Here is a 13,713-nt window from a genome sequence, read left to right as displayed (position 1 = left end):
ATGCAAATTTTATTGCATACTTATTTAATTTTGTTATCAAATTGTCTTACCCACAAATCTAAACGTTGCATTACTATTCAACAAAGTAAAATACAACAAATATTTTTTTTAAAATAAAATTATAAAGTAAATATTTAAAAAAAATTTTAAACCAGTCTGGCATTTTGTAAGAGCTTGGTTCTAACCAATTTTTGGAAGAATTTTTCATACTTGTAATATTCTCCAAAGAAGGATTAAAATATAGGAGTTTCTTTGTTTATTTATTTAACCTTTGTACAAAAATCACATGATGTTTTTGAACTCCTTTGCTTAAAAAGGGCCAAGTTTTCATTATTTCTAAAGGCAGTCGGTAAAATGAGGTCAGCGTCTTTAATTTTATTTGTGGCGATAGTTGCGCTGACATACGCCAGAAGTAAGTGACAAAATAACTTTTTTAGTAAATAAAACAAAAAAAATTTAGTAATAAGAATGATATATATATATATATATATATATATATATATATATATATATATATATATATATATATATATATATATATATATATATATATATATATCCCAGCGGGCACACGACGTTGGAATAACGTTGAAATAACGTTGATCAACGTCAATCAACTAAATCAACGTTATTTCAACGTTGTGTGACCACTGGGATATATATATATATATATATATATCTATATATATATATATATATATATATCTATATATATATATATATATATATATATATATATATATATATATATATATATATATATATATATATATATATATATATATATATATATATATATATATATAAATAAAACACACGCACAGATATATATCGTTTACGGGTTTTTATAATTATTTAAAAATTTTGGTACCTAATTTATCTGTAGGCTATGAAGATATAAAAGAAGAAATCAGAAATGAAGTTGAAAATGAAATTTTAGACGATCTTGAAGAGGAAAACGATGAGTTAGATGACAATGCTCAAGGTGATATATATTTTTTATATAAAAATATATATATATATATATATATATATATATATATATATATATATATATATATATATATAAGCTTTTAAAATTACTATTTTGCAGAAGTTAGCGATCCAAGAGCACGAAGATGGCGCCGAGCATTCCGTCGAATCCGTATCAGACAGGTAGTTCCATATATACCACATATAATAAAAGCTTACCAAACCGGCAAAAAGTAATAGCAAAAATGAGTGGAAAATAAAACGAAAGAAGTTAGTTAAAGATTTTAAATTGAAGTGAAATTAGTTAACAATTTTGTGACATTTTTTTCATAAAATCCAAATCAATAAAAGTAGTTTTTTGTTGTTCTTGTATTTATTACTTCCTGGTATAAAGTTTGTTAGATATGCATAAAAAATATTTTAATACCAGATATTCGTAAAAGATTAAGGAGGTTCTTACACCAAGAGCCGCTAAAAAATTCAAAAAATAAATACAACAAGTATCGTAAATTAAATTTAATAAAACTTGAATAAAAGCACATTTATATATGCAAATACATAAAAAAACAATAATAGAATATTGTTTTTTATTTATATATAAAAAATTAGCTTTTTATCATTATAATTATTAAATCATAATTAAAAAAATAAAATAAAATCCTTATATTTGCTGTAAGCTTAAAGTCATTTAGTATTATAAATATGCTTGGGTAATGTAAAAAGATTTTTTTGGAGACCAAAAAAGGTTTAATGTTCTTAGTTTCCTTAATTTGTTATTACAACTGGTTACTTTACAAAAATTTACAACTTTACAAAAATAAAAGTTAATATAGTTAATATACCAAATATCATTTAATAAATTTTTTATTGAAGACGTGATTTAAATACATAAATATTATTAGTTATATTAAAAATATTTATTTTGAAATAATAATTTTAAATGCATACTGGAATATATTTATCATATGCATTATATATACTTGATACCTAGTGTTATATTAAAAGAATACGGATTCACAATAAAATGCATTAATATATGAAAAATAAGCATAGATAGCATAGATAAAGCATAGAGAAGCAAATTGTTGAGCCTTGATTAACCTTTTAAATAGTTAAAAAAAAAATTAATTAAAATTTTAAATGTTTTTTTAAAATTTAAACCTTTTAAATAATTGCATGAGTATGTCCGAACCGGTTTCGAAAATTTCATATGATTATTAAAAAAAACGTGCAGCACAAAACGTTGTTTTTATATATACATACACAATATCATTAAAATTTGTTAATAAAGTGTAAATTTAGATTTTATATAAACTCTTTTTTCTTTTTTTTCAGGAGACTCAAATGAGAGACCTCATTAAAATTACTAAGAGGTATGCTGAAGGTCAAACAAAAACAATGGCTACTTAAAACGAACCATTTGCTCCCCATTGTTGAAACTACATTGTAGCACTGTAGAGCATTGCAAAGTTCATCCATACTCCTTAGACTGATAGAGATGAACTCTATATGTATAAAAATATTTAATACTGAAAATCAAAAAAAATAACATTTCAGCTGTTGCATATGTGCTTAACGTTTAGATTAAGCTAAAACAACCGTTTTCTTTAATGCTATAGAAAAAAAAATTGAAAAATATAATTAAAATTAGTGTAAGTGTTGATATATAAATTCTATAAATAGATAAAAAATGTTTTATCAAAGTTCTTGGCAAATAACAAAGAATTTTTTTTTTGCCTAACATTATCGTCTTTCGCAACTAGTTGCAAGTAAATGAAGGGCACAGGGGAAAAAGCAGACATCAAAAATTTCGTATATTGAGTTTTTTTCCTTGGTACGTAGAGCCCGACGCAAAGTTATATCCTATTATGTTGTCGAACCGAAAAACCAGCAAAGTCTTAAGTATTTAGCATTTAAAAATAAAACGATCTGGGGAAAAACCAGGCATGTCCAAAATCTACAGGGGAAAAAGTAGACATGTCCCCGGTGAGTCATGTGGTGTTGATTCACATTACTAGGTCAGCCAATCAGCGTTTAGCTTTGACATAACAACAAAGTGCGTGCAAAATGGTGGATTGCTTTGACAGTCAAGTTGTGACTAAAATGCTTCGAAAGCGAAAAAGTAAGGGGAGGAAAAAAGATGCAGCAAAGATTAAACGCATAAAAAATCACACTTTAGGTAAGGACTGCAAATGTAGTCGTCTAAAATGTTTTGAACAGATAGATGAAGCTGCAAGACAATCACTTATTGAGGGCTTCAACTCATACTCAAGCAAAGACAGCAAAGATGCTTATCTGTCTACAATGGTAGTAGTTTTCCCTATAAAAATAACATAGGTGTAGGAAAGGTGCAGACGAAGATTCATACAAATCTAAAGAGATGCGCATAAAGTATGTCGTAAAAGTATCCACAGGAACCCCAGTGGAACCAGTGGTAGTGTGTGCGAAAGCTTTTTTCTCGCTCTTCAGCACCACAAAAAACCGTGTAGAAACAGTCCGCAAAGCAATGTCGTTAATAGGTGAGTTGGAATTAGTATTAGTGCTTTTAATTTGATGTTGATTGGATTGCTGATTTGTGGATATTTTCCTCGCAGGTCATGCACCACAAGATGGAAGAGGAAAGCATAAAAACAGGCTACACAAATTGACAGATAAAACAGTAACATTGGCGTGTGGCCACATATCATCTTTCCGATGCAGACACAGTCACTATGTACTAGAAAGTTGTGCCTTCCAGATACCTTGAATGTTGCTAAAATGCATCAGATGTTCACCCTGTAACCAAGGTTTGTGTATGTTTTTATGTCAGTGATAGTCAAATAGAGGTTATTTTGAAGCTGCTATAAATGCATGCACGAATACTAATTTTTACTTGCAGCTAAATTTACATATCAAATTTATCACAACATCTGTTGGATTTGTCTTTTTTTATTTTATTTTAATTTAATTTATTTATATTATCAGGGCATATTATTACAAAATTTTACTAGCCAAAAAATGTAAGTTTATATAAAGCACACTATACACCAAAATATTTGAATTAATTTAATTCTTTTATTTTTAACATTATTTAAAGATTACTAACAAATAAATAAGATATAATTAATTTTAATTAGATATTTTAAAGACTAATAAATGACACAATAAATGTATAAATTTATAAAAATGAATCGAAGTTGACAATCTAGAATCTTTTAACACTGATCAGGTAACTCAAATTCTTCTTCTATTGCCTCGTTTTAGAAAATCAACACCTTTTTTTCAAAGCTAATCAATCTATAAAACGTTTAAAACTCCGTGAACAACCCTTGTGCATGTACATTGATATCCATCAATTTCGTCTCTTATAGCATGGTACAATGTCAGCGTATAAATCATTAAAAGTTATGAGACTTTTTTTTCAATCTAATCAATCTATCACACGCATGTTTCAATTACTCAGCATTAGGCTTAGCGTTTCAACTCAAGCTATTCTTTTTTTAGAATTAAAGCGATCGATAGTCCTTGACTAATTTTATGCCCTGATAATGTAATATTAATTTTTTTTTCTTCATTTCCTTCTTTTTTTTTTTCGCAGGTTAGCTGTGAATCCTACAGGACACTGTTTAACACGAAATTCGACATTGGATTTGGTTACCCACGGAAGGACACTTGTTCTACACGTGACAAATTCATCGTGAAGTTGTAGCATGTGGATGGTGACATCGCCGACACCAAGAGCAATGGCAGAGATGTTTGTGGTATAAATAGCAAAAAAACTGAACTATCAACAAACCATGAGCTGTACAAACACAAGGCCCGTACATTCTACGACAGGAAAGCTGCAGCTAAGGAAATGGCAAGAAAATGTGACAAGTTTGAAACAATCCGCTTTGACTTCGCCAAAAACCTATCAGTGCCAAACAAGTCCACCAATGACGTTTACTATTGCAGGCAGCTTAGCCTGTATACGTTTGTAATCCATGTATTGTCAACTAATGAAGTGTATATGTATACATATGATGAAACAGTAGCAAAAAAGGGTGCAGACTACTTTTGTTTACTTCTTGCTGACTTCATCCGCAGCCAAATTTCTGAAGCCGTGGACAAAATCAGTTTCTTCTGCAATGGGTGCAGTAGACAAAATAAAAACTACACATTGATAAGGTTCTTATACAATCAGGTACATGAGCGCAAGAGATTCAAGTTAGTGAAAATCACCTTTCCGATAAGGGCCACTCCTACATAGAGTGCGATAGAGACTTTAGCAACGTCAACATAGCAAAGAATTTAGACTTGCCAGAGGACTGGTTAGCAGAATTTGCAACTGCCCGATCACGTCCAACACCTTTCACGGTCATTTGGGCTGCACAGGACATATTCTTCGCCTACAAAAAGTACTTAAGATCTTCTTTTAAAGCCGCATACCCTATAAAAACACGCCCAGTCAGGGAAATTCACATTTTGGACCCTCGTCCATTGCATGTCCTCTACAGGGATTCTTGGAATGGTGCGTTTGTGTATGCTGTACTAAAAAAAACAGGGACTCAGCGTGGGTAGAAGTAGCTACAGTCTGTCCTTACCAAGTTGTATGAAAATGGTCCTCTGCCCATCAGTTAAAAAAAGTATAACGACCTTCAAGTATTGAAAGGGTTTCGCAGCCCTACAAATCATCAGTTCTTCGATCAATCTTCCTCATTGTTGATCAGACACTGCTAGAGCTAACCTAGGTCACGAACTCAGTGATTTGTCGGACAATGAGGATTGAATTGGTTATGTTGAATTCTTTGTTTAATTAAAACATTGCAACTGTAGCTTGTTTTATTTTTCCTACTTTGTTCTTGTGTGCCGTTTGTGTATGTTGTGCAGTTGTCATGAAATTAAGCTTTCTGTAAATCACAAAAAATGTCTCACTTTGGTTGATTTATATAGAATTTTTTTTATTTATAAAGATTGATTTATAAGGCTTCTAAGTTCTAATGTCATTGTTTAAGCATCCCATATCATTATAAATATATCTGTAGAATTAAACTTAGCCTATTTTGGAATGTCTTGGTTTCAGGGAAAAAAGCAGACATGTCACAAAACCTCATATGTGATTTTTTTGGTTTAAATCCCATCGGTCATTAAAAAAACATACAAACTTTATCATTTATAGGAATGATATTGGTTCGCCTTGCTGTATGCTGAATCTCAACTTTGTATTCTGTAGCTTAATTCATTGAAGAGTGTTTGAAATTTTAAAATAAGTTTTCTCAAAACTTGCAAAATGTGACTTGTCTGCTTTTTCCCCTGTGCCCTTCAAATATGCTTTTCTTAAAACAATCCATTTATTCGAACCGCAACCAGTTTTTAATTCGAACCAGTTGGATTCGTACGTCAGTTTTAAATTCAACAAGAGAATCGTTTTTATGAAACATCTATAATAAAAACGCGATAAGTATATTTATATAGTTGCTATTTTACATTTTTAAAATTCACTGTTTTAATATTATTTCTATAAATGTTTTTATATGTGCGACAGGATATTATTACGAGGTTGCAGCGTTTTTTGACTTTGTAAATAAATTTTTTTTCTGCCTCTACATCTTAATGAAATCGTTTGGTGGTGGTTTTAAAATCACTTACATGTCTACCTTATCTCATTCTATAAATAGTGATAGTAAATATGGTATAAGTGATCATTTTTCGCGAAATATGTATATATGAGAAACATTGAACAATTGTGATGATGAAGTTATTCACTTTACTTTTCTGTTTGCCATAACATCACTGCCCAATAAACTGATTATGTTGATCTAAAAATGTGCACCTTTGTAGTTAAAAATAATTTGATAGTTACAAAAACTGTACTGAAGAAACAGGGCCGACGATGTAGAGGTGGCCGTGGGACTTGTGCACGTGATCAAGAAGTTTGTCTAATAAAATACCAGAAACGTCAATATATAAAAAACTATTTTAATATTAATCGATTAAGTAAACAATACATTTATTATGAAGTAGCACAATTATTCTGAAATTTATTGTGATTTTTTTGTTATTCTAGCTGCAACAAATTATTTTACACCATCAACCATACTAAAAATGATATATGGTTGTTTATATTGCTGAATCGTATTCCAATACTTCATAAATATTGTTATTTGTGCTTTTTTAATATTGACTGTATACAGGGCATACATGGGCGGTTTTTTTTTTCAAAAGGAATCAGAAACCTTTATAAACTAAATTGAAAATTAAAAAAAAATAAAAACGTTGAGAAGGAGACAATAATACCTAACATGCAAGCTATAAAAACCTACTTAGTTTCAAGTAAAGATATTGCATGTGGAATAATATACTTTTTGTTATAGCCATTGAAACTTGTGTCACGGAAGGAACCTATCGTTCCTTACGTGACACAATTTTTAAATGCCTATAACTAAAAATTTAAAATTCCACTAACAATGTCTTTTCTCAAAATTAAATAAATATTTATAGGTAGTTTGTTTGGTATTTTTGCCCCCTTATTAACGTTTTTATTTTTTTTTAATTTCCAATTTAGTTTACTTATGTCATTCCTTTTAAAAAACACGAACTTTCAATCCTACCTGCATGTAGTTTACTTCTCTGTTTGCTAGATTGTCACGGCACAATAATCTATCTCCTGGAAAACATATTAAAACAATATTCACATAATAGAACAATAATGTGTTATGAATTTGTCAGTGCACAGGAATAAACGTTGAGTTATAGAATTAGTATTTGTGATTTTAAAATATTTTTTTACTTTATTTTACTCTTACTTTTTCTGTTATTTTTTTCATTTGTGTTTACTTCCTTTTATTAAATTATCACGTTGTCAATGTGATGTACAGACTCCACTGTCCGAATAGATATATTTCTATTGCTCAACAGTTACTTTTTAAAAGTCAAGATACAAGACTTTCTGTCGGTTCACATATGTATGGGTGTCTGGGCGAATTATATATGGGTAAAGCCGTACCTAACTGTTTGGTAAAATGATAAAAATGCTAAAACAACGCTCTAAAAACATAGCTAGGTTGTGTTCTTTTTATAAACGCGAGTTGAAATATTTTTCTGGGAGTTGCCAGAAGGCCCCTTCTATATAAGGGCACCATGCACCCAGGCTTCTAACTTCGCTTCCGCTCAGCATTTTTAGGTGAGCCACATTAAGTTCTCCTATATTTACAGCCCCAGGCCCAAAAACAACTTTATCCGGCCCTGATAATAATAAAAGTAATAATGGTGATAATAATAACTATTATATTTAAAATGACAGTAATAAAAACAACAGCAATAATAAGTTTTTAAGAAATTTTTAGAATAATATATAACTTGAGCAAAATAGTTTGAGAGATTCGGCCGGGTGAATAAAAATGAGCAATTGCTTCTACTTAGTAACTCGTCAGCTTTACGTAAATAAAAACTTTAGCATAATTGTCGAGCAATTGCTGAGTAAATGTCTTAACTTTACGCCAATGAAAATTTGAGCAAAATTGCTAAAGTTTTTATTCACGCAAAGCTGACCAATTACTAAGTAAAAGCAATTGCTCATTTTTATTCACCAGGAGAGCGTAACGAAGGCTTATAACGAGTTGAACTTTACGTATCGCATATGAGTATAGTCACGTATATATATATATATATATATATATATATATATATATATATATATATATATATATATATATATATATATATATATATATATATATATATATATATATATATATGTATATATATATTGTTTTGCCTACAATCATATTATTGAGTGCTTATCCATCTTTATTTAAATATTTTAAACATTTTTAATTGAAATAATATAAATCAAATATAAAACTTGTAAAACTTGAGCAAAATAATCAAAAACTTTTATTAAACGAAAACACAAAATAAAAAGCATAAAAATTCCAAAGCGTAACGCGAATGGAGCTTCAAGTCTTGTATGTGAGAATAGTCACGTATATTTTTTGTTTCACCTGCATTTTTATAATCGGGTAGAATTCCTTTTTTTTTTAACAACTTTAAAATTTAATTGAAATAGTATAAAGTTATTGGTAATTTATTGATAACCAACTATTAACTAACTAAAGAAAAAAAATTAATATTTTCAACTTTTGAGCTTTTTTGATTTTTTGAGTCATTTCTATTTATAGATATTTTCCAATACACTAAGAAATCAAAATAGTTGAAGTTAAATAAACACAAGAATCGAAAGGAAGCAATATCAACTTTTGAGTTTTTGATAGCAAAATAATTAAAAACAACAGTGTCAACAGTGTCAACAGTGTCAACAATGTCCTCTTACAAACTAACTCTCGTTTTATTTATTGCTAATAAGTGACTCTCTAAGAAGTTTCAAAGGTTTTAAATTGCAAGTGCAGTCTAAAGCTAGCTTGAAATAGTTTAAAAACGAAACATTAAAAAAACATGCGATTTAAATAAATGCTTTTTTTTATGTTACAAAACTTGTCCTTTTTTTATGGTACAAATATGTTGTAACTAATAAATTCTAAACAGTTTAAAAGTTATATATGTAATAAAGTTTAATCATGAAACATAAACGACCTAAAGTTTATTGAAATTATCGATAAAACGTTTTAAAAAATTAAAAATTAAAATTAAAATTTTTACTACATTTTCAAATGTCCGATAGAAACTTAGAAATCTTATGTGACGATGTTTCAGCTCATAAAATACATATCTAGTTTGTTTCTAATCATAAAATATATAACTATTTTGGATTTGAACTTGCCCGACAAAATCTAAATTGCTTGTTTTGCAGTAGAAAACTTTTAAAGTTTCAAAATTTATATTTAATTTTATTTTAATAAAAGAATATTACTTTTTGCATTATTAGTTTTATATGTACATTTGCAATAGTTCTGACCCCAATAGCATTTATTGTATGAAACATTTTTGCATTTAAAAAAAAAAGTTTTGGAAACAGCTAGTCTATTTCCGAAAATTTTGTTTTTAGGAACAACCAAGTGACGATTTCGTTCGATTCAAAGAGACGACATTGACGACATTCAAAGAGACGACATTGACGACATTCAAAGAGACGACATTGTTGATAAATGTTTTTATGTTAACTCAGCATTTTTTTTTTGGGTTTTTGTGTAACTCAATAATTGTTTATTAACAGCAAATTATTAGACATTTTTTAATTAGATATATTATTAGTGATTTGGGAGTTCAGTAAAGAGAATATTTGAAGAAACCAAAATTCTAATTTTCCTAACGTTAAGAAATATCCTCTTTAAATCTAAGATGCATTTTTAAATAAATAGCAAAGGCAACTTTTATGCATTTACTTGTTATTTAATTTTGTTATTAATTAGGATAGTTTAACTCCCGAGTTTTGCCGTATCATTACAATATAACAAAGTAAAATACAGCAAGTTTTCTTTTGAAAATAAAACCTTACGGTAAATAATCTAAAAAACTTTAAACAAATATGTTGCTGTCAAAGGGGCTTGGTTCTAACTATCTTTTGAAAAAATTTGTCATATTTTGCAATATTCTCGGAATTAAAATAAATATATACACAATAAATTTCTTAGCTTATTTATTTTACCTGTGTGAAAAAGTCACGCAATGTTCTTAAATTTCATTGCTTTGAAAGGACCAAATTTTCAACATTTCCAAAGGCACTCTGAAAAATGAAGTCAGCGTCTTTAATTTTAATTGTTGCGCTAGTTGCGCTGTCATACGCCAGAAGTAAGTAACAAAATAACTTGTTTAGTAATTAAAATAAAAAAATTTAGTAATTTATATATATATATATATATATATATATATATATATATATATATATATATATATATATATATATATATATATATATATATATATATCAAATGATCAAATGATATATATATATATATATATATATATATATATATATATATCAAATGATCAAATGATATATATATATATATATATATATATATATCAAATGATCAAATGATATATATATATATATATATATATATATATATATATATATATATATATATATATATATATCAAATTATCAAATGATATATATATACATATATATACACTGAGGCATATTCGTTTAGACGCATCTATTTTTTTCTCTTTGTCTTAATTTTTTTCTTTGAAATGTCAACTGATATGCATGCAAGTTATTATCAAAATAATTGTTGTGTTGTGGGCTAATAAAAATCACAAAAAAACTTTTCTATGTGTATTTATTAACATGAGAGTATGTTTGACATACAAAAGTACATTTTTTAATTGGAATATATCTATAGACGCAGTCATATTTTTGACATTAAAAGACGGAAATTAGTAATGCCTATGTCCTCCATTACACTGGATCACCTAAAAAATTCTGCCTTTCATTGACTCTACTAGTCGTTGAAGTGTAGTTTGAACCAACTCGGACCATGTTTCAAGGATTTTACACTTTAACTCAGTAACAGTTTTAAATTGGTGTCCGGCTGCTTTAGCGTCATAAACTTTTCTTAATAACATTCCCCACACGTTCTCGATTGGATTTAAGTCCGGGCTACAAGCTGGCCATTCGAGAATCGGGATGTTGTGGTCTTTAAACCATTTCATAGAATGCCTAGATATGTGAATTGCAACATTATCTTGCTGAAATATGGCATTATCGTCCATGTTTTCATTCATATAAGTTATGAGAACATCATCCAACATTTCTGTATACTTTATCGAGTTCATTTTAGGGAAACCACAACACAGAGTCATTTTTCCTGAATAAGAAAATCTACCCCAAACCATTAAACTTCCTCCTCCATAATTTTGTTTTGTTTGTGGGTCATTTATTCCTCTTAGATCATGCCAATAACAACTGTAAGAGTCCGGACTATCTAAATTGAGCTTTTTTCATCTGAAAATATTACGTTTTGCCACTCATGAGTCCAATGCATATGGTTTTTAGCAAACTGTAATCTAGCAATTTTATGGTGTTTTTTTAACATTTGTTTTTGGTGTGGTTTCTTCCACTTTACGTTTGGTTTTGTACGTAGAATATGTGCAACATGTTTATTGGTGACAGGCAATAATAATTTATCCTTTATTTGTGTTGCATTCGATTTATTTTTGGTTGCTTCAAAGCGAATTCAATTAGTTTGCCAATTTGTTAATACTTTGTTGCCGTTTGTTGCTTTTTTTACACCGTAATTGTCACCTTTTGCAATGTAGTTTCGTACAACATGGTCAGATCTTCCAATTTTTCTTGCTATTTCTCGTATAGAAAGTGCTGGTGAGATTTCTGAGTCACGATATAAATTAATTTGTATTTTTTCAGTATCTGTCAAATACTTTCCTTTAGGCATTTCGTAAAATGCAATAAAAATGATACTGGAAGAGCAAAAGATCAAATTACACTAAAATTTATCAATTTATTTGTGTAAAAGTGATTAAAAATCAATAATTACCGCTATTAACCTGATTGCGTCTATAGATATATTCCAATTAAAAAATGTGCTTTTGTATATCAAACATACTCTCATGTTAATAAAGACATATAGAAAAAATTTTTTTGTGATTTTTATTAGCCCACAACACAACAATTATTTTGATAATAACTTGCATGCATATCAGTTGACAATTCATAGAAAAAAATTAAGACAAAGAGAAAAAAATTGATGCGTCTAAACGAATATGCCTCAGTGTATATATATATATCAAATGATCAAATGATATATATATATATATATATATATATATATATATATATATATATATATATATATATATATATATATATATATTAGGGATATGACTTTTTTGCAACCTACTAGGCCTGTATCGTAATTCAATGAACTTTTATGTAAAAAGAACGAATAGATGTTTCATTTTGACATATTTTGAAAAAAGGTCACCCCAAAACCAAAAAATCGAATTTTCAATAGGTACACTTTTGTACAGTAAATGAATATTAAAGGCTGAAGATGTTGTAAGAGTCATACTCCAGTTGTTATTTTATTTATTTATGCAACATGTACTGTGATATAACAAAAAACATTATGTGATATATAATTATACAAGTATTACAAAATTAACAGTATCAAAGCGTCTAGTACAACAATATACATAACTGTCTGTGTCTATAGGCCTACTGTGTTTAGTACATGGGTCACATGATGCTCACGTCTCATAAAGAGTCTAGCGCTTATTACTTAGAATGAATCGAAGTTGCAGTTTGTCTTTCTTTCTGCAGGAAGCATACAGGTCTTGCATCACCTTGATTGCACGTTCAGCTATCTGATTACTTCGTGGTATGTCGATGACGGATGGCTCTTTCTTCCAGTGATTTTTGAATGACTGCAATGCCTTTTTGTAAGGCTTCAATACATCAGATAAATTCTTGAAGTCATTGTCATTGTACTTTTGACTACTAAACCAATGTTCTGCCCACTCATATGAAATGAACCTGCAAACCTTCTCCAAATTCTTTCTCGCTTCAGGCATAAGAATGAACGCCAGAATGGCGAGAATGGCTCTTGAGTTCCATCTGGCATTGCTCATATTAGGAATGTTCTGAAAGTGAATCAGAGGGAAGTTTCTTTGTTCTTCATAGAACCTAAACACTCTTGTTAAATGGTACAAAAACTTCATATCGTCTCTCCACCCTGATTTATCAAGAATTTCTACAGTTCCATTCACAAACTTATCCTTCAGTTCATCATACTTATTCAACAGTTCAGACACAAATGGGTATTCAATGTTTGGAGATTTGGTATCACCCCCAAGTTCTTC

The 13,713-nt window shown here is 28.8% G+C and overlaps 1 protein-coding gene across 3 annotated transcripts in view; it reads left to right on the top strand.

Annotated features, from left to right (window-relative positions):
• The first annotated feature begins 261 nt into the window (after window positions 1-261).
• The window catches only part of LOC136080547 (uncharacterized), an 18,110-nt gene continuing 4,658 nt past the window's right edge, over window positions 262-13,713 (top strand). Inside the window, exons 1-3 of one of the 3 annotated variants that reach the window (XM_065797349.1) lie at window positions 262-412; window positions 887-985; window positions 1,094-1,218. In XM_065797349.1, the coding sequence (XP_065653421.1) occupies window positions 355-412; window positions 887-985; window positions 1,094-1,209 (273 nt within the window). In that variant the 5' untranslated portion in view covers window positions 262-354 and the 3' untranslated portion in view covers window positions 1,210-1,218. Of the gene's footprint in view, window positions 413-886; window positions 986-1,093; window positions 1,219-10,520; window positions 10,678-13,713 lie in introns of those variants that run through there. The other 2 variants (XM_065797350.1, XM_065797351.1) reach the window with 2 other exon arrangements.

The sequence above is a fragment of the Hydra vulgaris genome, chromosome 05, assembly GCF_038396675.1.
Source record: "Hydra vulgaris chromosome 05, alternate assembly HydraT2T_AEP".
In the NCBI taxonomy this organism is placed as follows: domain Eukaryota; kingdom Metazoa; phylum Cnidaria; class Hydrozoa; order Anthoathecata; family Hydridae; genus Hydra; species Hydra vulgaris.
The sequence above is the reverse complement of the archived record's forward strand: the minus strand, read 5'-3'. Positions and strand labels throughout refer to the sequence as shown.